This window comes from Hippocampus zosterae, chromosome 12, assembly GCF_025434085.1.
Source record: "Hippocampus zosterae strain Florida chromosome 12, ASM2543408v3, whole genome shotgun sequence".
NCBI lineage: Eukaryota > Metazoa > Chordata > Actinopteri > Syngnathiformes > Syngnathidae > Hippocampus > Hippocampus zosterae.
Window position 1 is genome coordinate 15,939,037 of NC_067462.1, and position 25,848 is coordinate 15,964,884.

Below are 25,848 nucleotides of genomic sequence, written 5' to 3' on the forward strand. Positions count from 1 at the left end.
ACATAACCATTCGCAATGTAAATTTGTGACTGCAAGTGGGTTAAAAGAATATCCCTCTGCAGAATTACCATCGAGTTTACACATTGTACTGCCTGTATGACGAGTTTCTTGGTAAAGATTGGTATGTGTGCATGTTATTGAACAAAACTGTGATTGTGGATGGTATGATCAACAATGTCCTTGCAGCCACTTGTTCAATGTTGTCGAAGTTGACTTGGCAACTGCTGGTACATGAAAAGTAGAAGTGTGGTGATTCATTATACAGCAAAATGTAAATGCGGTGGCTTAGAAGGCACTGCAATGATTATGAAATGCAATGTTCAATAAATGACAACTGCATGCAAATCTTATTAAAATATAACATTTAATTAGCATATTTGTATTCATTCAACATAAAACTATTGCTCAATTTGCCACCTAAAACCTGTACTTGTGGTCTTATTTAACATACTATGCTGTAAAATATATGTGGTACTCTGTAAAGATAAATTAATGTAGTTTTACAGAAATAATCCAGCAACCAAGCTGCCAAACATTTATACAATTTATGGATTCTTTTTAACAATATGAATGGATGGACTGCAAAATATTCATTTATAATATTTTTGTAGATGTAGTTTGCAGTTGTGTAACATTTCACCACATTGTACGCAGAGCTGTTCTTCATGTTTTGCTGACTATATTAAGGGAGCAAAATAATCTGATAGACTCAATCAAAACTCAGACTTGTTGTCGTCATAAATGTAGAATCTTTTGATTCATATAGCAGTGTGCTGCATGAGATGATTGATGTCATTCAAAGTTGCAGCCCAACAGCTCTACCCGCAATGTGATGGAGCCCATCCAGGTTCTGGGAATGATTCGAATGAAGCGTGAAAAAATGGGAGGGTAGATGAAATTCTTGACATGTTCGTTGTTGTCATTGTTCCCAAAGAAGATCTGGATTTGAGCATAAAAGAGAAGAGGCGGGTTAGAATTTTGGAAACAGTGACGGGTATTCATCCAGCACCATGAGAGAGAAAGTACTTTCGCTGGTCGGTCCTCATCCTCTGTGTAGTCGCGCCAGTGGATGCCATTGTCACTGTACTTTAGAGTGTATGTGGTAACATACATTTCTTTCCCCATAGACTTGGCTCCTTGAGTGACAATACCCGTTATCTTCATGACATCCGGCAGCTCCACCTGAAGCCACTGCTTCATGTCTCTGTACTGCATGAACAATAATAGAGCAAGTATGACGAGTTGAGCTTCTTGAGGTTGTGGAATCTTGGATGTCCCGTACCTTTGCTTGCCATGCATTAACAGCTCCTTGTTTGTTAAGGCGAGCAAAAAAGGGACTCCACGCTCCAAAATACCAGTTGGAGTTCACAGAGCTTGCCGAGATGTGACGGTCCTCGATCAGTCCGCTCTCCATCCCGAGAGGGACTGAGCAGCCTGACCAAGAAGTAGTACACCACAAAAGTCACATTTACCTCATTCCGAAGCATCTCAAATCCTGACATGCCTTGAATTGAAATCTTACCATCGAGCTCACATCCGTAATACTCCATGCGCACCGTGGCCATGTTGTACCAATGCACAGGGTGGAGCCGAATGAACCGTGCGATCACGGGTGGGGAAAAAGTATTTGTTTGTGTCACATAGGCTTCCTGGTTCCCAGTAAACACCTAAGTGATACCGCAGTGTTAAGAGGCGACATCACACTCTTCTCATAGGAGAGCAGTTTGTACTCTCTGTCTAAAAGAGCATTTAGGAATGTTTGTAAAGAATCAGCACCAGGTTACTCATGGATGGCAGAAAAGTCAGTGACTATCTAAATCATGACCTGAACTGAAACAATGACCAAAACTGCGCTGCCAGAAAATTTCCTTTAAAAAAATAACTAAATAAAAAACAGTCCTTCACTGATCACAATTTTCCTCCATTTGAAAGATTATGGAAAATAATCTAATCTAATTCTAATTCTTTCCCTCAAAATTGGCAATTGCAATAAGATTTTTTTAAAGGTCCTTTTCTAATGTATTTTTCAACAATTAATATTGAGTACAACAAACAATATCCACTATATTATGCATTATAGGATAGTAAAGTCAAGGCATATGAAGCATTATGATAGAGTACCGTATATAAAATTGGACCGCACTTCTTAATCACTCAAATTTCTGTCTCGTGAGATGGAAACCTCACTTAAAGCTATCGCAGCCGAAAGCTGGCGCATTTAACAGCCACCTCTTTCCCTCCCACTCTCCCTCCCTCCGCGCCACTCTAAACAAAGTAATGGCCATTTAAACGCATCCTTCTGCTGGCGTATGGTATCATGGTAAAATATCCATTAGTGTAATATTTCAAACCATTCTGACCTTTATTGGGTATTTGCTGTCTCCCTTGTAGAGGATCCAGTTCCTGCGGTCGTTGCTGTACGATATGGAATAATTTGTTACGAATTGGGATTGGAAAAGCTGCTTGGCTCCTTGTGTGGCCACCTGGCTGATCACCACGGGACGCAGAAAGTCCACCTATATCCCAGCAGAGGATAGGCAAGTAGCAGATGCTATCTACGTGGATCACAAACCTTTGGGCATACCTGAATGAAATTGTTGCTCTGATCTGTGCTCCACGCATTGTATTTGCCTTTACTGTCCAATCTGGCAAGATGTGGCACCCAGTATCCTTTAAAGTCGGAAACAGTGTAAGACCCTGTCTTTTTTTCGAACCGATTGCTGAACATCGTTGGTGCTGTGACTACCTCGGCTGTGGTTGGCCGTGATCTGTTCATCCTTCACGCTGCCCGATTGCAAGCCCAGAGGGTGGAAGCAGTCTTTCAGAACACATGCAACAACTGTCACAAGCTACGAATAGCATTCAGAGTACTGGATGAGGTTGAAGTTAGTGAGTAGGCAGTACCGCTGTCAAGGACTAAGAAGAGCGTCTGCATCCCTCGCTGCTGGTTGATGCCAATTTCTGTCTGCAGCTGCCAAAGGCCAGGCTTGGATGCATACATCTCCAGGGTAGCGAAGCTTCCTGAACATAGAAGTGATCATTCAACTTGTCTGATACCGCACGCTTCGCGAAAAAGATGTTGTGTACCGGGAAGCAGCGGATAGACTGCGTGTCTGTTGCTGGTGGTTGTCGTGTGGCAGAATGTCTGTCCGTGGAAGTGGATGCTCTGGAAATCTTTGGGAGATCCCATGTTGATCAGGTGCCACCGGATGAGCTGGTTCGTATACATCCTTAGGCCCTTAAGGCTAAACGTGATACCATTGATGGCTGTAGAAATATCATACATTGACATTTCACCAATGTTTTCATATAATTTACATCAATTTGAGGATTGGATTGATGGACCAACGACCACATTGTGGGATTCATGATTACAATGGAACTGGAGGGTCTCTTTGAGGATAGGGTCCAGAGTTCCTCTTCGTCTTTTCCGCTGCATGACCTCGCGGTTCTCCTCATAGTACCAGCTCTGCGACTCATCAAATGTCATGAAGAGCAGCGCAAACTCCCTTGTGTTTGTCACATTCTTTAAAGTGCCCTCTGGACACACCAACAAAGGTCCAATCAAGCCAGAATGGATATCCTTTTCCTAAAGAGAAATACATGTTAAAACATTGTCGTATTACCCATCCATCCATCCGTCCATCTAATTTCTATAATGGGTAATCTGCTGTCTGTTCAAGACCATTGTAGGTGAAAGAGCCTCGAATGTCCGCCAGTTAATTCACAATTCACCTTCAATCACTGAGGGGAACTCTATCTTCACCTCACAACCAATGACCCCTTCCTCCAGGACCAACACATGTACTTGGAAGTACTCACAGGATTAACACCAGAATAATAGGTCCAAGTCTGACAGTGAGGCTCATCTGGACTATGCGCAGGCCTTCGTGGAACTTTCCAGACATATGTGAAGTTGCCATTGGGTGGAACTTCATTATCATCTCTGTACCAGGGTTTGGAACTATCCTCATAGGACAGACCTTCTGTCCACTTGGTATAGGAAACCCCGTTCGGGTGTAAGGAGAATGGACGATTGGCTTTGTTTTTGAACACCACCTGCAGACAGAGTAATCACGTATTGAACAATAAGCAGTTTTAAAGAATGCATAACAAGACAAGAACAACCTCATAGTGTTTATCTCACCATGATGCTTTGTCCATACTCAGCCTTAATGACGGGCCCCAGGATACCTAGATGCTCTTCCTTCTCACCACGGATTTCAGGAGTTCTGAAGAGCCCATCTGTGTAACCACGGAATACCACCTTCTTGAACTTAGTGTTCCGGCGACTATGATGCGATCGCTCCTGCTTTCTGTTGAAAAAAAGATTTGAATTATTTGACTTTTATTGAAAATTTGCTCCAAGTTCTGGGCTTACCTCTCTCCATTGCCTGCATAGTCCCACTCAACCTCCTCTGCAGCAATGAAGTACATCTTGAAATTCGACCCTGAGTGCTTTAAGTAGTATTTAGCGGTCTCCTCTATGTTGAAGTTCTTGAGGTCTTGATGAGTACTGTAGGGGTCTTTGTAGTTTACATACTCATATTCGTCTGCCTTCAAATCCTGCCTGTCTAAAGATAAATGGTCAGGCTCATCTCCCGGGATATAAAACTCATAATCACTGAAATCTGGCCTAGGCACACCAATGACCACAGGCGTGTTAATGAGCTGTTCCTCATCTGGGGCGGCTCGTGATGAAGCGGGGCGTGACCCCCTTGGGGTTATGTTAGGGTTAAATCCACGAGGAGAGAGAGGTAACCCGCTTGTGACCTCCGGCTTATATACTTTCCGCTTCCTTGTTTTCATACCTTGTCCCTTCAGTGGCCACTGTCGGATGTTAACCCTCTTGATCTTTGTTGTCTTTTTGGGTTTCGGGGCTTCCTTCGTGTATTTCACCATGTGGTCTGGAATTTCCATTGGTACCTTTTTGGGAGTCCCATCGTAAATCCAGTTGTGACTCTCTGTCTTCACAGAGGTGGTTTTAATCACCTCCGTGTGGTTTTGGTTGAGGTATATAAACACTTCCTCACCGCTTTCTGAATCGTTTAAACTCCCTGATGTCAGACCATCAATGGGCTGCGAGATACCTGAAATCTGAGTCTTGTTGAAGGGAGATGTACCGTTTGAGCTGGTGCTCTTTGCTAACTTCAGAGGTCCATACTCAAGGTCACTAGTTACATTAGCTCGGTGGTGGGCAGCATCAACTGCAATGCCGTTGTGGCTTTCCTTGCTCGTAATGTTGCTCATGTCAGAGTAGGGAAACACGTCCTCTTGTGTCTGTTTTACTTTCGATTTCTCCTCCAAGCACAGAGAGGTCAGATTATCACCCGTTAAAGTTATATTCAATTTTTGAGCTTCTAATGTTGACTTTGCAAGTGTTGGTTCAGTCCGATTGGTATCTTTGGCTGATATGTTCCCGGACTTTAATGAAGCTGTTGTGTTACAAAATGTTGTTTTATCCATCTTGGAAGCGCTTTCATTATCACGACTTGGAACCAACCCAGAAGGCCTACTTTTTGGGCCTTCATCTTTTGACACGCTTGTACTCCCGTATATTGAGTTTTTTGTTCGAATTGTCGATTTTCCATCTGGCACATCAACAGCATCGTAGTCAAGAAAAGACAAGTCAATCTTCTCTACACTATCCACTGAAGATTGATTCTTCAGTGACCTGAGTCCTAACTCGGTAGCAAACATCTCTGTGTAGTCATCAGTCGCCACTGTATTTGGGGTAGGCTCTTTTGGCTTTGTCATTTCCTCCTCCTTCTTATTCATGATTTCATTCTTAGTCGGGGGCTTCCACAAATCAAATTCCATTTTTCCTGGCTCTTCATAGTCATACTCATAGTGATGGTCACGGAAGCACTCGACATCCTGGAACTTCAAGCGCATTCCTTTGGTTGTCTCGTGTGAATTCAGCGATGCCAGAAGCCAAACGCCTGGAAGGAAAAATATAGAGGAATAGACTCACTCTAAATTATAATACAATTATACATTCATTGTCAACAGACCAATGTTTTCCATCCTCATTGTAATGGTATCTCCAGTCATTGGGTAGAGGCTAAGGATGTCTTCCATGCGGTTATGCAGTTCAAATGTATGCCCGTAGACCGTTGCCGTCTGAATGTAGTCCTGTGCGCCAATGCTGGACACATGCCAGGTTGCCACTTCACCGTTACAGAAGCCCAAGAGTGCCCCACTCTCGTACACGTAGCCATTGATAGCTGTTGGAACAAGAATGTGAATCAACTAACAGTGTGCATATCCAGTCAACCCTACAGGTTGGCGTACTGTGCATGACATTGGACTTGTAAAAGCTGGGGTCTGCCGCGTTGACTTGCGATCGATCGCAGAACTGTCGAATGTTGTCGTCCAGGTACCAGCTCTTGTTTTCATCAAACACAGCGAACATAGCGTGTTGCTCTTTGTCTGATTTGACCTGTTGGACAACAATTATTTGTCAGTAGTTTATTTTTCAAATTTGACAAGTGTTACAAGCCTTATAAATGGAGTAGATCAAGAAGTACAGTTGGGTTTAGAAGAATGCTTTGGAACAGTAAATTCTGATCTGTCTTTGCTCTTTGCATTCAAGATGCTTAGAGCCAGCAGAAATAATCCAGATCACGTCATATCTGCACCTTGTCAGTGGAACTGACTGGAAATGATTCTTACCGTTTTGTTAGGAGTCCATGGGGGGAAAAAACACAATAAAGTCAATGGGAAAACATTTAAATTCCACTCAGAAAGATCCCATTAGATGTTGACACTATTTCCAAATTCTCTGCTGACTAATCAACGCACGTCATGAATGTAGCTCCACTGTACACCCTGGGTTAGTAATGTGGTCTCCACTCTAAATGAGCCATTATGATACTCCTGTTCTGAGACACGAGGGAGAAATTGTGCTTTGCTGTAGGAAGTACTGTGATTGAATTCCAGCTCTGCTCACGCTTAGCACCTGAATTTGGGGAATTTCTCTCTCTAATTTCACTTGAATTTATTCACTCATTTTCTGGGTGGCATTTAAATGTTATCTCTATGCCTCCACACGTTTCTCCTGAAAGTCAATGACAAAGGTATTGGATTTATTTCCCAGTGGCTTCATGGTTACTGTCCTCTGGCATCTCAAGGGATGGGTTCAACTCAAAGAACAAATTTCACTTGATTGTAACAAGTGCCTTGCCAATATTTTGATGAACAGTGAAAAGTTGGCTTAGGCTTTGGATTTTACCTGCACATTCCTGACATTGAGCGACTGACTCTTGCAGATGAGGAGCGGTCCGATCAGACCTGAGGCTATGTCTCGCGGCGTGTCCACGGCGCTATGGTACATTCGTGTCAGACACCTGGAGTCTTCTTTCAGAGGCCCGTCCTCCTCGGCCACTCGCCAAACATACGTGAACGTCTCGCCCGGCTGGACGGCATGCGTCTTGTTGCCTTATAAACACGGACATGTTTATGTCAGAGTTGTTTCAGAAGAGTTTCACTTTAACTGTGTAAAGAGAAGCACACTACCTCCTTCTGGGTAGTTCATGCCGTCTTCTGACTTTTTGATTGTTAGTCCATGTGGATAGATGCTGTATGGCCTGGAGGCCATGTTCTTGAATACAATCTGTCAAAGGGTAATTTTAGTGAGCTCTAAGTAAGTTGAGTTGATGCCGTCTTTCTTCCGGAATGTGGTCTTACCTTGATGACGTCTCTGACTTGCGCTCTTATTACCGGACCCAAAATGCCAAGCTCGCTTCTCCTCTGCATGTTCTCTATACGTTCTGTGAAAGACTCATTGTACAATGTGTACCTGACCTTCTTGTACTTCCTGCCAATGCGGGTTGGGGACTGTTGCAGGTACTGGAGCTTGTAGCTCCTAAATAAAAATATCAAGAGATGGAGGTCTATCAGATAAGCCTTGGCCTTATCTAACAATACAACCTATTAGAATGATTCTTGAATTACACACATTTAGGGTGATCATCTTCAGAGGAATAGTGAATCGATCAAGCATGTAAAAAAAATTATAAGTTTTGATTTCTTACTTGTCAATATGTTCAGGCATATTGGGTGCATAGTCCCAGACGACCTCCTCAGCAGCGATGTAGTATATCCACTCTTTGCTTTCGCGCCTTTCCTTGGGGCTAATCCTCCGCCGGGGTGCTTGAATGCCCTCACACTCTCTCACATCCAAGAAGGCATGCATGCCCTCTACAATATGTTTGCTTGTCAAGCCAACATCACTTTAAAGGTATTGATGCTACTGCGTGTATTGACCTTCGATATGCTTGAGCACGTGCGATGATAGCATCCAGCGGCCGATGTGCACAGGCACCATGCTGGCGGTGGTCGAGGAGGCACTGATGAGGCCCAGGGACGACACCTTGTGGCGCATGTGCTGCAGCACCTGACCTGTGATGTGCACCGAGAACAGCTCTGGCTCGGAGCTCATGGCCAGCAGGTAAAGACTCACCGAGGAATATGCGCATACGCTCAAACCTGCAAAATAAGCACAGTCCTGAAATTGTATCATCAAATAATTTGGTTGTAAACAATTTTGAGTGGAGTTGAGTTGAATTGAGAACAATTTGGATTGTGTTAACTTTTAGTTTTTCCACTGGATTTATCTTCATGTATTGCACTTCTTTTTATAGGGTTTGAATATTGTAACTGAAACATTTCTGGTTGCTATGGTTACATCCACCAAGGAAAATATGTAACTTGACATTTATTTTGAGCAGTAGAGTAGTCATTTCTAGTGAAACTAGGACCAGTATGTCTTACCAGGTAGTGCTCCCTTGGTATAGCCATTAATGGTGTGGTGGACGTGGTCCAAGGATTGGTCCTTTGGCTTGTAGATACTTTCTCGCTCGTCAAAGACCCCAAAGAGTAGGACCAACTCTCGTTTGACACCAGCTGGCATGCCTGACTCATCCAAGCTCCCTGCAACAAACAAGTCATCCATATTGTTCTTTCCCTTCAAAAGTCAAATGTTCTCACCATTCTTGCAGATGAGCAAAGCGCCAATGAGGCCAGAGTTGAAGTCCTCCACCAAGTTCATGTGGGAGATGTATGAGTAGGTGAGACAGGCGGGGTCATCGGGCTTGGGCGAGACGTCAGGTGTCACCTCCCAGTAGTATACATGCTCACTGCCGGGTTTCACCATGTCATCCTCCTTTTCTTTTGGAGACGTGTTGTCAAAGTACTGAGCTCCTGAAACATCATCATGTCACTGTTAGCAGTCCATACTTCACACTTTTCCACTTATCAATGTTGAACAGTGTTGAGTTGAGTGTTGGGCCAGTAAAGCCTGTTATGCTGGACTAAAAGCCATCAGAAACACTGACCTAAAGACCCCAATTAAGTTGGGATGTTGAATAAAACATAGATAAAAGCAGAATACAGTACAATGATTGGCAAATGCTTTTCAACCTACATCACTGTTGAAAATCTACAAAGTTATATGGAATGTTAAAGCGGAGGAGTCTTATTTTTTTGTGTGAGTGCAAATATTCTCTCATTTAGACTTGATGCTTGTAAAAAGTTTTTTAAAAAAGCTGACAGGGACAACAAAAGGCCGGGGAAATAGAGGAATGCTAAAAAAAAACCCATCAGTTTCAAAGTGTTCACCACTTTGTGAACAACTGCGTGGGAAAATTGTCCCACAAATTAAGTAAAATAACATACAATGTACAATTCACCGGAATTCAGGGATTTCATTATCTATTACAATTACAGTACAAGACATGATGATTTCTATAGCACTTTCACAACAGCGGCAGCTGTAACAAAGCACTTAACAAAACAGTTCACATAAAGTAAAATTATAAAAACAACACATAACATAAAACACGGACAGTCGTGCAGTTCTAACCATTGTCCAGAATAAAACAACATTGAATGCCCGTTACCTTTGATCCGTCAGGCGGCACTGCATTTAAAAACTGTCACCATTGTGTTTGGGAGACCACATGGTCTCGGAAACACTTCAGAACCCCATTGTCAGTTAAGAGTTAGTTGCTGCATCAATCTACAAATGCAAGTTAAACTTTTGCATGGAAAACAAAAGTCATAGGTGTACATCAACAACACTAAGAAACACTGCCGGCTTCTAGGGGCCCAAGCTCATCTGAGATGGACTGACACAAAGTGGAAAAGTGTGATGTTGACAAGTCAACATTTCAAATTGTTTTTGAAAATCATGGAGTTTGTGTCCTCCAGGCCAAAGAGCAAAAGGACCATTCGGATTGTTCGAGGCACAAAGGTCAAAAGCGATCATCTGTGATGGTTTGGGGGTTTGTTCGAGCCCACGGCATGGGAAACTTGCACATCTGTCAATGCATAATTGATGCTGAAAGGTACACACAGGTTTGGGGGAAACATATATTGCCATCCAAACAACATCTTCACGTTGTTGCTTGCAAATCACATTCTGTATGCGTTACAAGAGCGAGGCTGGTACTTAGACGAGTGTGAGGACTAGACTGGCCTGCCAGCAGTGCAGACATGTCTACCATTTCAAATATGTGGTGCAAAATATAGGGCAGACAATAGGCTGTTCAGCAACTGAAGTTGTACATCAAGCAAGTAGTGGAAATACAATTCCACGTGATTCAACAATGGGTGCCCTCATTTCCTAAACGTTTATTGAGTGTTGTTAAAAGGAAAGGTGATGTAACGTTGTGGTAAACATACCCCTGTCCCAGTTTTTTTTATGAATGTGTCACATGCATCAAAATCAAAATGAGTAAATATTTGGAAATAAACAATAAAGTGGATTCATTTGAATAATACTGTATCTCATCTGTGTAGAGAGTAGAGTAGAATATCTAATTGTATAGAGGTTGAAAATGATTTGCAAATTGGTTTATTTTGTTTTAATTTTAGTCCCACCTTCTTTGGAATTGCTATTGGTACATTCACAATATAAAATTAAAATATATGGTCTTTCAGTACATTTCAGCAGTTGGTAGATTTTTTTTTTGCTTTCAGTAGATTAGTTATTTTTCAAATCAGATTTCAGCCTTGACCTGCTGCCATGTCAATCTAATCAACCCATGTCCTTCAGAATCAGCCACGACCCACGGTTAAAATAACAATGTACCAGAAGAACTCAAATGATATTGAATGAGGCCTGCCCCAGGATTCTCTTTGCTTGTTTTTCGCTCTGTCTGGTGGCAACATTTTGCCCAATTTTCTATCTTCTTTCATAATTCTGGAATGTCTCACATAGACACTTCCCTCCATGAATTGACATTAGGTTTCATTTCCTCCCCAGTGAATACCCAAATTTGAGTGTTTGCTGAGGGTGCCTCATGTTGGACTTCAATCCTGCCTCGTTTGATCATCTGCCTCCGCGGGTTAATATTTTAAAGCGAGACAAACAACCTTGTTTGTTGTGCTGATCCGCTTTGCATGCTTTTTGGAACCATGAGTTATATCATGACCAGCACACACACACACGCAAGCGCACACACGCACGTCATAGTGGTCAACCACAGATTGGCTCAACAGGAACTCACCCTCGGAGTTCTTCCCATAAGCAACGCCGTGTGGGTGGAGGTTGTGCGGTTCTGACGCCATATTTCGGAAGGTGACCACAAGGATCTCATCCTGCTCGGCCCTCAGAGTGGGTCCAAGCAAACCTGCCGGCATGGAACAATCGAATTAATAAATAAACATTCAGCCTAACCTATTCATATTTCTCTCTTGAAACATTTTCCAATCTTGGGCCTCAGAGGGCCCAACTAAATTCATGAAAAAATATGATAGAACAATTTAAGTAATGACTTATTGTGACATCTAGTTAAGATGTTATACTTACTTTGTTATCTTTGGCACCAGGACAAAATATCAATGTCACAATACATTGCAGGATTATCCATGCATACATCGATTATGTCATCAGTGCGAATGAGACATAGAAGTATTTTTTCCTCCATTATGTCTATGATTGAATATGTGTTAGCATCATGATATCATCACAGACAAGCCAATCCTAAAATATTGGGTTTTCCTGTCTACAATGGTAATCCAAAACGACATGACACACACATTTCATTGGGAAATGACCATGCTATAGTGCAAGCAATTAACCTTGAAGTTCGAGATTTTGTGATGTGAAAATAATGACTACATTAACATTTACATTGAAACATTGATATACAGTATGTTACCTAATGAGGGGTCATGAACCTTTGCCTGTTTGAAATCTTTCTCATACTCCCGGAAAACCACTTTCTTGTACGTATGGCTGAACCTGGGGAATAGGAAGCAAATAAATACATAAATAAATAAAAAAGGGAAAAAAACCCTCAGTGGGGAAAAGCCATGCTGTCCCCATGTGTTCTCTCAACAAAAGATATGGAATCCGTGACAATGAGGGCATGTCACAATATAACCAGGTCAGAGTGGATTGTTCTCATCACTTACAATCATTCTTACAAGATTACATTACAGACTCTAGGCGCGGTTTGACGAAATGATGTACTATTAATAACTGCATGAAGACGTATAATTGCCAAGACAGTGCAACTTCCAAAATCAAATATATGCAATGGGAAATGGACTGCCCCTCCGTGAGTCGTCACCTTACCGTGGTGGAGGGGTTTGTGTGTCCCAATGATCCTAGAAGCTAAGTTGTCTGGGGCTTTATGCCCCTGGCAGGGTCACCCATGGCAAACAGGTTCTAGGTGAGGGGCCAGACAAAGCACGGCTCAAAATCCCCAATGATGATGGCAATAAATGGATCTAGGTTTCCCTTGCCCGGACGCGGGTCACCGGGGCCCCCCTCTGGAGCCAGGCCTGGAGTTAGTTTTTGTTTACTTTAGTTTTTGTTTTCTTTAAAACAATTTTTGTTTTTTTAATTCATTAACGAGGCCTGGAGGTGGGACTCGTTGGCAAGCGCCTGGTGGCCGGGCCTACACCCATGGGGCCCGGCCGGGCACAGCCCGAAGTGTCACGTTATGCCCGAAGCGATAAAATGATTGCTTCGTGCACAACAAGATAATGAGGTGGATCCCCGAAATAGCAGACAGAGAAAAGATGGTCCGAGAACAAATGAGTTTTAATACAAACACAAAATACCCGTCCGGGAGCAACAAACAGAAAACGCTGGTCAAAATCAGGACCAGGAATAAAAGGAAGTAACAGAAAACGCTTGCGAGAAAATGGCAAGGAAAATAGTTGGTAACAATAGGAATTGACAATAGTGGATTAAACGACGCGCAATCACAGTCACAAGGCTACACGGCAACGAATAGATTTGGGCAATAATCGTGAGATTTGGCACGGCGTTGAATACTCCGGCAGTAAGTCAACTGCCCGAGCACAAAGATAAAGCCTGAGTAATCAGACCTTGATGGGTGACAGGTGTGTCGGCGGTAGGCAGGAAAAGCCTGCCCCCTGCTGGCAAACACGGGACGTGACAGTACCCCCCCCTCAACGGACGCCTCCCGGCGGCCTACCCGGCTTGGTCGGATGAGCTGCGTGGAAGTCGCGCAGAAGGGACGGATCAAGGATCCAGGAGCGGGGCACCCATTGCCGATCCTCAGGCCCGTAGCCCTCCCAGTCGACCAGATACTGGAACCCCTTACCCCTGCGCCGAGAGTCCAGGATGGTACGAACCGTGTACACCGGGTCACCGTCGACGACCCGCGGAGGGGGGGGCGGAGTGGAAGGTGGAGCCAAGGGACTGGAAACCACTGGTTTGAGCAGGGAAACGTGGAACACGGGGTGAACCTTCATGGCGGGCGGCAGCCGGAGCCTGACCGTGACGGGGTTGACGATGGACTCGACCACGAACGGTCCAGTGAATCGGGGCCCCAGTTTCGCGGACGTGCCGGCCAGGCGGAGATCCCTCGTAGCCAGCCACACCTCCTGCCCCACCACGTAAGTAGGTGCCGGGCGCCGACGACGGTCTGCGATCTGCTGGTTCCGGGTCGCCGTGCGGGCCAATGCAGCTCGGGCCTCTTTCCATACGCGGTGGGCTCGCTTGAGGTGATGCTGCACAGACGGGACCTCCACCTGTCCTTCCTGGGACGGGAACAGCGGCGGTTGATACCCGTAGGCCGACATGAAGGGGGACCTACCAGTGGCTGAAGAGACGAGGGTGTTGTGTGCGTACTCCACCCACGGTAGATGGTCGACCCAGGAGGAGGGACTGCGCAGGCATACACAGCGGAGGGCCGCCCCCAGATCCTGGTTGGCACGCTCGGCTTGTCCGTTGGACTGGGGGTGATATCCCGAGGTCAGACTGACCGTGGCCCCGAGGGATCGGCAGAACCGCTTCCATACGCGGGACACGAACTGGGGCCCCCGGTCCGAGACGATGTCCATCGGGATCCCATGGAGACGGAAGACGTGTTGGACTAGGAGGTCGGCGGTCTCCAGTGCAGACGGCAACTTAGACAGCGGAACAAAATGAGCCGCCTTAGAGAACCGGTCCACGATGGTGAGGACGACCGACCGCCCACGGGATGGAGGAAGGCCCGTGACGAAATCCAGGGCGATGTGTGACCAAGGTCGAGGAGGGATGGGCAATGGCTGGAGCAGTCCTGCCGCAGGCCTATGTGAGACCTTGCCGCAGGCGCAGGCGGAGCAGGCATTGATATAGTCCACCACATCCTTCCGAAGCTCCGGCCACCAGAACCGCTGGGTGACGAGATGCACAGTCCGGTTCACCCCAGGATGGCAGGCCACCTTGGACCCGTGCCCCCACTGCAACACCTCCGAGCGCAGAGGTGGGGGTACAAACAACTTCCCTGCGGGGCATCCAGCCGGGACCTGGACACCATCCAGGGCTTCCTGGACCTTCTGTTCGATCTCCCATCTCAACGCCCCCACGATGCACCGGGTCGGGAGGATGGTCTCTGGTGACCGGTCCCTCTCCACGGGGTCGTGGAGACGGGAAAGGGCATCGGGCTTGGTGTTCTTAGAGCCAGGAGAGTATGTGAGGATGAAATTAAACCGGGTTAAGAATAGTGCCCAACGGGCCTGACGGGGGTTGAGTCTCTTAGCAGAGCGGAGATATTCCAAGTTCTTGTGGTCGGTGTAGACCGTGAACGGTTCCTTAGTCCCCTCGAGCCAGTGGCGCCATTCCTGAAGGGCGACGATTACGGCTAGCAGTTCACGATTGCCCACGTCGTAGTTGGACTCTGCTGTACTGAGTCGACGAGAGAAAAAGGCGCAGGGGTGCAATTTCTGGTCGACCGGGGAACGCTGGGACAGAACAGCCCCGACCCCTGAATCCGAGGCGTCCACCTCTACAACGAACGGGAAGTCCGGGTTAGGATGGTGCAACACCGGGGGACTTGTGAATGCGGCCTTTAAGCTAGAAAATGCCGACTCAGCAGCCGAATCCCATTTGAATGGGATTTTTGTGGACGTCAGACGGGTCAACGGGAGTACCTTTTGGCTGTAGCCGCGAATAAAACGACGGTAGAAGTTAGCGAACCCCAAGAAGCGTTGCAACTCCTTCCGGTTAGTCGGCGTTGGCCAGTTCGTCACCGCCTCCGTCTTGGTGGGGTCTGCTCTCAGCTTGCCCTGCTCAATAATAAACCCCAGAAAGGAGATGACAGGCACATGGAATTCACACTTCTCTGCCTTGACGAAGAGCCTGTTCTCTAATAAACGCTGCAATACCAGTCTGACGTGTCGCTTGTGTTCATGAATTGATTGGGAAAAAATTAAAATATCGTCGAGATAGACGAAACAGAAAATGTTCAGCATGTCTCTCAACACGTCGTTGATGAGATTCTGAAAGACGGCGGGAGCATTTGTCAGCCCGAAGGGCATAACCAGATATTCAAAATGGCCGAGCGGGGTCTTAAAAGCAGTCTTCCACTCGTCACCTTTCCGGATGCGAACCAGGTGGTAGGCACTGCGTAAATCTAATTTTGAAAAGATTGTGGCTGACTGTAAAGGGGCGAAGGCGGAGTCTAGCAACGGTAGCGGATACTTATTTTTTACCGTGATGTCGTTCAGACCTCGATAGTCCACACACGGTCGCAGGGATTTGTCCTTCTTTTCAACAAAGAAAAACCCCGCACCTAACGGCGATCGCGATGGTCTAATTAGACCTGCAGCGAGCGAGCTGTTGATGTATTCCGTGAGTGCCTCGCGCTCGGGTTTAGACACCTGATACAGCCGTGAGGTTGGCAACGGAGCGCCCGCCTGCAGGTCTATGGCGCAATCGTAGGGTCGGTGCGGGGGCAACGAGCGTGCGCGATCCTCGCTGAACACCTGTCGCAAGTCATGATAGCAGTCTGGCACTCCGTCAAGGCAGATAGTTTCGGGGATGTCGTCACCGGCACGTTCGTGCTGCCCTACGGCTGATCCTAGACAACGCTCATAACAGTTCCGGCTCCAACTCTCTATTGCCGGACGCTCCCAGGAGATTACGGGGTTGTGAGTCCTGAGCCAGGGCAAGCCGAGAATAACCGGAGCGTTACGACACTGCATTAAATAGAACCGTAAATGCTCAACATGGTTACCGGATAATTTTAGTTTTAGTGGTTCCGTTCTTTGCGTCACGACCCCCAGGAGGCGTCCATCGAGATCACAAACCCGCCTCTTATCGGCCAACTTCTCGACATAACAGCCCAGGTCAGCGGCGAAGTCGGTATCCATAAAACAACCATCAGCCCCCGAGTCTATCAGAGCCCTAACCCGCCGCGACCGGGACCCCTCACATATCTCGCCCTCGAGTTCCAGTCTCCCGGTGTGTCCCGGCCGGGAGTCAGTTCGCCGAGGCGTGGGGGACTCTGCGCGGGGTCGGGACTCACAGTTTTTGGAGGGCGAGGATGGGGAATGTTCCGGTCGGCTGGGAGCAGCATGAGGTCCCCGTTGACAGCTGTCAGACCGAGCCCGATCGTTGAATCGGCGCCGTCTCTGCTCCGGTCCAACGTTTTCGCCACCCAGCTGCATCGGCTCCTCCCCGCAGTACGTGGCACACCGGGACGGAGAACGATCACCTCCCCGCTCCCGGTTTCTCTCTCTCAGGCGGTTGTCCAGTCGCAGGGAGAGCTCGATTAACTCCTCCAGGTTGGAGCTGTGGTCGCGAGTCGCCAGCTCATCCTTGAGCTCGGTGTTTAATCCACGACGAAACAGCCCGCACAGCGCCCGGTCGCCGTAGCCACTCTGGGCGGCCAGAATCTGGAACTCGATGGAGTAGTCCGCAACCGATCGCCTCCCCTGGTGGAGTTCAAGTAGCCGGCCCTCAGCCTCTCTGCCCCGCACGGGATGGTGGAACACCCGGCGAAACGCCGCCACGAAGCCGTGGAATGAAGACCGGAGGCTCGGCTTCGCGTCGCTTGTCGCCATCGCCCATGACGCCGCCGGACCTGTCAACAGGCTCATAATATATGCCACCTTCGCGGCGTCAGTAGCATAGAGGGAGGGTTGCTGGTCGAAAACGAGCGAGCACTGGTGGAGGAAGTACCCACACTGCCCGTGCTCACCCCCGTAACGTGGGGGGTGTGGAAGCGAAGGCTCCCTCATCATTGTGGGAAATGATGCGGGTGCCTCAGGGGTGGCAGGACGAATCACGGAGGGAGGTGCTCTCCGTTCCTCCACCCGTACAAGACGGGGTTCGAAATCATCGAACCTGTGAGCCAGCATGGCAACCGCGCGGCTGATTTCCGCAATGGCTTGGCTCTGCTGACTCAACTGTTGCTCTCGGCAGGGCAGAGCGGAAAAAATCTTTTCTAAGTCTGCGGGATCCATGGTGGCCGGAGTATTCTGTCACGTTATGCCCGAAGCGATAAAATGATTGCTTCGTGCACAACAAGATAATGAGGTGGATCCCCGAAATAGCAGACAGAGAAAAGATGGTCCGAGAACAAATGAGTTTTAATACAAACACAAAATACCCGTCCGGGAGCAACAAACAGAAAACGCTGGTCAAAATCAGGACCAGGAATAAAAGGAAGTAACAGAAAACGCTTGCGAGAAAATGGCAAGGAAAATAGTTGGTAACAATAGGAATTGACAATAGTGGATTAAACGACGCGCAATCACAGTCACAAGGCTACACGGCAACGAATAGATTTGGGCAATAATCGTGAGATTTGGCACGGCGTTGAATACTCCGGCAGTAAGTCAACTGCCCGAGCACAAAGATAAAGCCTGAGTAATCAGACCTTGATGGGTGACAGGTGTGTCGGCGGTAGGCAGGAAAAGCCTGCCCCCTGCTGGCAAACACGGGACGTGACACGAAGAGGCAACGTGGGTCCCCCTTCCCATGGGCTCACCACCCATGAGAGGGGCCGAAGGGGTCGGGTGCAATGTGAGCTGGGCGGCAGCCAAAGGCGGGGACCCTGGCGGTCCGATCCTCGGCTGCAGAAGCTAGCTCTTGGGACATGGAATGTCACCTCTCTGGCAGGGAAGGAGCCCGAGCTGATGTGTGAGGCAGAGAATTTCCGACTGGATATAGTCGGACTTGCCTCCACACACAGCCTGGGTTCTGGTACCAGTTCTCTCGAGAGGGGTTGGACTCTCTTCCACTCTGCAGTTGCTCATGGTGAGAGGCGCAGAGCAGGTGTGGGCATACTCATTGCCCCCCGGCTCAGTGCCTGTACATTGGGGTTCACACCGGTAGACGAGAGGGTTGCCTCCCTCCGCCTTCGGGTGGGTGGACGGGTCCTGACTGTTGTTTGTGCATATGCACCAAACGGCAGCTCAGCATACCCACCCTTTTTGGAGTCCTTGGAGGGTGTGCTGGAGAGTACTCCAGCTGGGGACTCCCTTGTTCTGCTGGGGGACTTCAATGCTCACGTGGGCAATGACAGTGAGACCTGGAGGGGCGTGATTGGGAGGAAGGGCACCCCCGATCAGAACCCGAGTGGTGTTTTGTTATTGGACTTGTGTGCTCGTCACGGATTGTCCATAACGAACACCTTGTTCAAACATAAGGGTGTCCATATGTGCACTTGGCACCAGGACGCCCTAGGCCGCAGTTCGATGATCGACTTTGTAGTTGTATCATCGGATTTGCGGCCGCATGTTCTGGACACTCGGGTGAAGAGAGGGGCGGAGCTGTCAACTGATCACCTTCTGGTGGTGAGTAGGCTCCGATGGTGGGGGAAGATGCCGGTCCGTCCTGGCAGACCCAAACGTATAGTGAGGGTTTGTTGGGAGCGTCTGCTGGAATCCCCTGTCAGAATGAGTTTCAACTCCCACCTCCGACAGAGCTTTTCCCATGTTCCGGGGGAGGCAGGGGACATTGAGCCCGAGTGGACCATGTTCCGTGCCTCTATTGTTGAGGCGGCCAATCTGAGTTGTGGCCGCAAGGTGGTTGGTGCCTGTCGTGGCGGCAACCCCCGTACGCGCTGGTGGACACCAGCAGTAAGGGATGCCGTCAAGCTGAAGAAGGAGTCCTATCGAGCCTTTATGGCCTGTGAGACCCACGAGGCAGCTGACGGGTATCGATTGGCCAAGCGGACCGCGGCTTCGGTGGTCGCCGAGGCAAAAACCAGAGCGTGGGAAGAGTACGGTGAGGCCATGGAAGCCGACTTCCGGACGGCTTCGAGGAAATTCTGGTCCACCATCCGACGTCTCAGGAGGGGAAAGCAGTGCACCACTAACACTGTGTACAGTGGGGATGGGGCGCTGCTGACTTCGACTCGGGACGTTGTGAACCGGTGGGCAGAGTACTTCGAAGACCTCCTCAACTCCACCAACAATTCTTCCTTGGAGGAAGCAGAGCCTGGGGACTCTGAGGTGGGCTCTCCTATCTCTGTGGTTGAAGTCACCGATGTGGTTAAAAAGCTCCTCGGTGGCAAGGCCCCAGGGGTGGATGAGATCCGCCCAGAGTTCCTCAAGGTTCTGGATGTTGTGGGGCTGTCCTGGTTGACACGCCTCTGCAACATCGCGTGGTCAACAGGGAGAGTGCCTCTGGATTGGCAGACCGGGGTGGTAGTCCCTCTTTTTAAAAAGGGGGACCGGAGGGTGTGTTCCAACTACAGAGGGATCACACTCCTCAGCCTCCCTGGTAAGGTCTATTCAGGGGTGCTGGAGAGGAGGGTCTGTCAGGAAGTCGAGCCTCAGATTGAGGAGGAGCAGTGTGGTTTTCGTCCCGGCCGTGGAACAGTGGACCAGCTCTACACCCTGAGCAGGGTCCTTGAGGGTATGTGGGAATTCGCCCAACCAGTCTACATGTGTTTTGTGGACTTGGAGAAGGCGTTTGACCGTGTCCCTCGGGGAGTTCTGTGGGGGGTGCTTCGTGGGTATGGGGTACCGAACCCCCTGATACGGGCGGTTCGGTCACCATACCACCGATGTCAGAGTTTGGTTTGCATTGCCGGCAGTAAGTCGGAATCGTTTCCAGTGGGGGTAGGACTCCGCCAAGGCTGCCCTTTCTCGCCGATTCTGTTCATAACCTTTATGGACAGAATTTCTAGGCGCAGCCGAAGCGTTGAGGGGGTCCGTAATGGGGGCCGCAGTATTGCATGCCTGCTTTTTGCAGATGATGTGGTGCTGTTGGCTCCTTCAAACGGGGCTCTCCAACTCTCACTGGAGCGTTTCGCAGCCGAGTGTGAAGCGGTTGGGATGAAAATCAGCACCTCCAAATCTGAAACCATGGTCCTCAGTCGGAAAAGGGTGGAGTGCCCCCTACTGGTCGGGGAGGAGATCTTGCCCCAAGTGGAGGAGTTCAAGTTCAGTCTTGGGGTCTTGTTCACGAGTGGAGGTAGGAGGGAGCGGGAGATCGACAGGCGGATCGGTGCAGCGTCTGCTGTGAAGCGGACGTTGTATCGGTCTGTCGTGGTGAAGAAGGAGCTGAGCCAAAGGGCGAAGCTCTCAATTTACCGGTCGATCTACGTCCCAACCCTCACCTATGGTCACGAGCTATGGGTCGTGACCGAAAGAACGAGATCCCGGATACAAGCGGCTGAAATGAGTTTTCTCCGCAGGGTGTCCGGGCTCTCCTTTAGAGATAAGGTGAGAAGCTCAGTCATCCGGGAGGGGCTCAGAGTCGAGCCGCTTCTCCTCCATATCGAGAGGAGCCAGATGAGGTGGCTTGGGCATCTGATTCGGATGCCTCCTGAGCGCCTCCCCGGTGAGGTGTTCCGGTCATGTCCCACCGGGAGGAGACCCCGAGGAAGACCCAGGACACGCTGGAGAGACTATGTCACCCAGCTTGCCTGGGAACGACTAGGGATCCCCCGGGGAGAGCTGGAAGAAGTAGCTAGGGAGAGGGAAGTATGGGCTTCACTGCTAAAGCTGTTGCCCCCGCGAAACGGCCCCGGATAAGCGGTAGATGATGGATGGATGGATGGATGGGAAATGGACTGGATTTCTCAGTCCAAAACTAACATGATAAAGGAAATCTCATGTGACTTCAGTTCAGTAAGCATCTGGAGGGACTGGTGCCGATGATGGCAAAGAGGACCATGGTGATTTAGTTTAATATTTCCACAGTTTTAAATTTTGATTTGTGGATTTCAGTCAGATTGGAATTTTAATTTCATTTCACTCCAGAATGCATCTGATATTTTTTCAGATATTATATTGTTATGACGTTTGTCAATTTCAGTTCATTTAATTTTTTTTCAAATAATTGATTTGCGTTTTTCACTCCTTACATTTTTTTAATTAATAGATTAAAGTTCACATGAATGCTGTTTAAATTGTTTTTTTTTGTTTTTTTACAAAATCTAAATACATTTGCAACACAAGATGACAACCTATACCTGACATCAAGTCTTCAAACAAATGTTTTTCCTTTTGACTAAGCTTTTTTTGGTGTGTTTTGTGTCGTGACCACAGGAGTGTAACAGTAATATCAAAGTGGAGTGTGAAAATAACCCTAGAACAGGAGGTTTCAAAATACGCGCATGTAAAGCGGCACTGCGTGACAGTGTCACTCTGCAATGAGCGTCTTCATGTCTGTCTAAAGGTGAGTAGTATTACTTTACTTTATTCCAGTGCTCAACGTGGGTTTTAGGCTTCTGTCAATTATTTAAACTGTGTGGTTATAAAGTTATTATGTAGGAGACAACTTCAAAACAAAAGGACTATTTCTTACGCGAACAATTGTCAACATCACGGAACAAAGAGTATGTGCTCAGTTTGAATGGTCACTTGCAATAATAAACAATGTAATAGTGAAGTGGAAACATTTGTGAGTGCACCGACCTGTGTGTGTCATTGCCATTGTAGTTCCAGTCGATCTCCACAGCAGCGATGTAATATTCTCTTTTTTTGACTTGGTCCTGCTGGTTGGCTCCGACGTGGACAGGTGAGGGGGCCAGAAGAGCCAGCAGGAAAATTGAAAAGAGACCTGGATCTCCAGTCCACACACGAAGCCTCATGTCTGAGTGTGATGCTCGCAAAAGTGTGTTCACTCTGTTCCCCAAAACTATTCAGGCTGTGCTGTATACGTGCGTGTGTGTGTGTGTGTGCGTGCGTGTGCGTTTGTGTGAGAGAGAGATAGACACAAGAGTTCACTTGGAGCTTTATCTCTATTGATACATACACACACCAGGGCAGTGAACTATGTATATTTATTCTCTCTAAATTGAGCCTCATATGCAGTGCAGGGACTCATAAAGTATACATGCTTGTACATGTATACCATTTTTTATATTGTATAATAATTAGAGACTTTGGGGAGGATAATCATGCTAAAGTCGAAAATGATTCATGAAAACTATCCGCCAAAGTGATCGACTGGTTAGAGAATACGTCTGCCCGCCTCACAGCGCAAAGGTTCAGGGTTCGATTTCAGCTCTGGCCTTCCTGTGTGGAGTTGGCATGTTCTCCTCATGCCTGCATGGATTTTTTTGGAGGTACTCCAGTTACCTCCCACATTCAAAAAATTGCGGGTGAACGGAACACTCTCAATTGTCCTTCGGTGTGAGCGCAAATGGTTCTTCGTCTATGTTTGCCCTGTGATTGGCTGGCAAACAAGTCAGGGTGTACCCCGCCGACTGCCCGAAGACAGCTGGCATGGGAAGTTTTTTGTTTGTTTTTATATATATTATATATATATATAGCGGCTGGATAGCTCAGTTGGTAAGGCTTCGGTTTGGCATACGGGAGACGGTGGTTCGAATCCCGCTTGGGGCAAAAATGAGCACATGACACCATCCAGTGTGGGTCCTTGGGCAAGATCCTTCACGCTAATGCCTACCTCATACAATGATGAGAGACAATAAAACGAATGACATGCCGTCGCCCGGCCAAACAAGGTCTGCGTCAGGTGCTGGGGAACCAGAGCACCTTGATGAAAAATGGGCTACTGGAACAAAGCGGAGATGGGCGAGATGCGATAACATGGCTCTGTTGGAATGCTACTACTCAAGCAACCCTAGTCAGAGGGGTTACATGCAGAGAATGTGGGCTAAATGGTTACTTCAAAACCCACAGTCACGGTTGACCGCGAAACAACTAGTCTCAACTTGAGATTGATGAGGTACAACGCAGGTTCCATGGTGAAGGGCCCCAGGCTGCCAGATCAGAAGAGGAGGTCATACAAGAGATTGGGAGGCAAGCCCCAATGAATGCAGATGATAAGATTGGGTGGCCAGCCCCAATGAATGAAATGCTGAGCGAGGCAGCAACTGACCTGAAAGCTAAGATCATGGCGAGAATGAAAGCTGGGCAACCTAGAAACCGATTACAACGGCTATGTGAAGTACCATCTGAAAGTCTCATAGAAAGTGTGAATGCAGCACTGAGGGCGATCCCTACCGTAACGATCACAGAAACCAATGAGCTGATATACGCTTCAGCATCAGTGATCCTGGAGACTCTGGGCTATAAGAGCAACCATGGAAGCCATGAGATACGTTACCCACTATGGAAAAGACGGCTGGAGGCTAAGATCAAGGCGGCCCGGAAAGATGTGAGTCAATTGACGGAGGCCCAGAGAGGTGTGATGAAAAGGCCGATACCCGAGAGGTACATCCAGATGACCATACCTGAAGCACTCGAAACCGCCAAACAAAGGCTCCAAGCCGTGTCCAGTCGCCTAAAGCGGTACACAAAAGAGAATGATGCCAGACGAATAAACAGGCTGTTCGCAACACAACCTGCGAAAGTGTACGCTCAGTGGCAGGGTCCGAACAACAGAGCTGACCCACCAAGACTGGAAACTGAAAGGTACTGGAAAGGCATATGGGAGAAGGAGGTTGCACATAACAGCAGTGCACAATGGCTGGTGACCCTGAGAGAGGAGCACAGCAACCTCCCTGAACAGAACCCGGTTACCATAACAGTGGCAGACATACAGGAAAGAGTCTCAGATATGAAGAACTAGACAGCACCAGGCCCGGACATGGTCCACACTTACTGGAAACTCACAGCACTCCATGAGCGCCAAGCAGTACAAATGAACCAGCTGCTGAAGGATGGGACTCACCCAGAATGGCTAACCGAAGGGCGAACGATCCTGATCATGAAGGATCCCTCGAAGGGTGCAGCCCATCCAACTATCGGCCAATAACCTGTCTCTCCACAACATGGAAGCTCATGTCAGGCATCATTGCGGCTAAGATAAGTGGACACATGGATCAATACATGAACGAAGCACAGAAGGGCATTGGTAGAGATACCAGAAGAACCAAACATCAGCTCCTGGTTGACAGAACGGTCGCACAAGACTGCAGGTCTCGACGTACCAACCTGTGCACAGCATGGATTGATTACAAGAAAGCCTATGACTCGATGCCACATACATGGATCACTGAATGCTTGGAGTTGTATAAGGTGAACAGGACCCTAGGAGCCTTCGTTGCGAACTCGATGAGGATGTGGAAAACCACACTTGAAGCCAATGGCAAGCCACTTACCCAAGTGTCCATCAAATGTGGCATATACCAAGGTGATGCACTCTCCCCACTGCTGTTCTGCATAGGAATGAACTAGATGAGTGGTTGCAACAGATTCCGGGAACAACATCGGACATCTCAGTCCAGAAATGTGCAGTGCTGGGAAATATATATATATGTGTATATATATATATATATATATATATATATATATATACATATATACACAATATATACTGAACTGTACATTTAAAGTAATTATTTGGCACATCCAAAGCTTTCAGTAATATGAAAATGTGTTTTTCCCGTTTTTTTATTTTATTTGTATTGTATCTATTTATTTAATTATTTATCAATCCATCATCTGATCTGCTTCTCTTATCAATAAATATGTGTATGTACGTATGTAGGTACGTTTGTATCATAGTCGTTTTTTAACTGCTGGCTTACAGCATAATCAGTGAAGAAATCTATGATCTATAATAACTAATGACTAATTGTTTGATTGGTTAATATTTTACACGTCATTCATGACTTCATCTTTTTAATATCTTATTGATAAAGAAATGAACACTAATATTTCTTAACATCAAACGGGCTACTATGACAAAATTAAAATGAAAAACACATTTAAAAAAAACATTTTATTTTCGTGCCTCAAGTGGGGCGCACAAGGGTGGGGCGCACAAGCATCTTGGTAGGCTGGCGCTGCAATTTATGCCCCACAAATCGCGACGTGTGTGATTGGGCAGCCTCGTTACCTTAGGCCTCGGAGCTTTGTTGAAACTCTGCTGGAATAAATGGCCTACTTCCAGTACAAAACAAAAAAACATGCTGCAGTTGCTCTTTTTTATGTGCTCTATCGCAGTTTCAGCACAGCAACTTCTCACTTTCCCTCGGAATCTAACTGCATGTGTGGGAGCAGATTTTCCGTGCGAATTTAGTGCGATGCATAATTTACACGAGCGCCTAAATTGAAGTCCCCCTTGTTTCTCCCAAAACGACTCGAACAAATTAAAAACATTACAGAATTAGAAAAAATATTCCAGATCAATGGGTGGCGGTAATGCGGTATTCCTGTTTACAA

At 47.5% G+C, this 25,848-nt stretch overlaps 1 protein-coding gene across 1 annotated transcript; it reads right to left on the reverse strand.

Moving 5' to 3' along the window:
- Positions 1–345: 345 nt before the first annotated feature.
- f5 (coagulation factor V) lies at positions 346–22,370 on the reverse strand. The gene is made up of 25 exons (XM_052081728.1): positions 22,126–22,370; positions 12,168–12,250; positions 11,514–11,636; positions 8,992–9,204; positions 8,776–8,934; positions 8,269–8,490; positions 8,037–8,202; positions 7,690–7,867; positions 7,519–7,615; positions 7,235–7,440; positions 6,295–6,442; positions 6,015–6,227; positions 4,382–5,942; positions 4,148–4,316; positions 3,823–4,059; positions 3,376–3,589; positions 3,088–3,267; positions 2,905–3,021; positions 2,747–2,818; positions 2,585–2,670; positions 2,361–2,516; positions 1,523–1,667; positions 1,283–1,434; positions 1,027–1,209; positions 346–939 (listed from the first exon to the last, which is right to left on the reverse strand). The coding sequence occupies exons 1-25, from the start codon at positions 22,299–22,301 to the stop codon at positions 793–795; spliced, it is 5,403 nt and encodes a 1,800-aa protein (XP_051937688.1). The 5' UTR covers positions 22,302–22,370; the 3' UTR covers positions 346–792.
- Between the last annotated feature and the right edge of the window lie 3,478 nt (positions 22,371–25,848).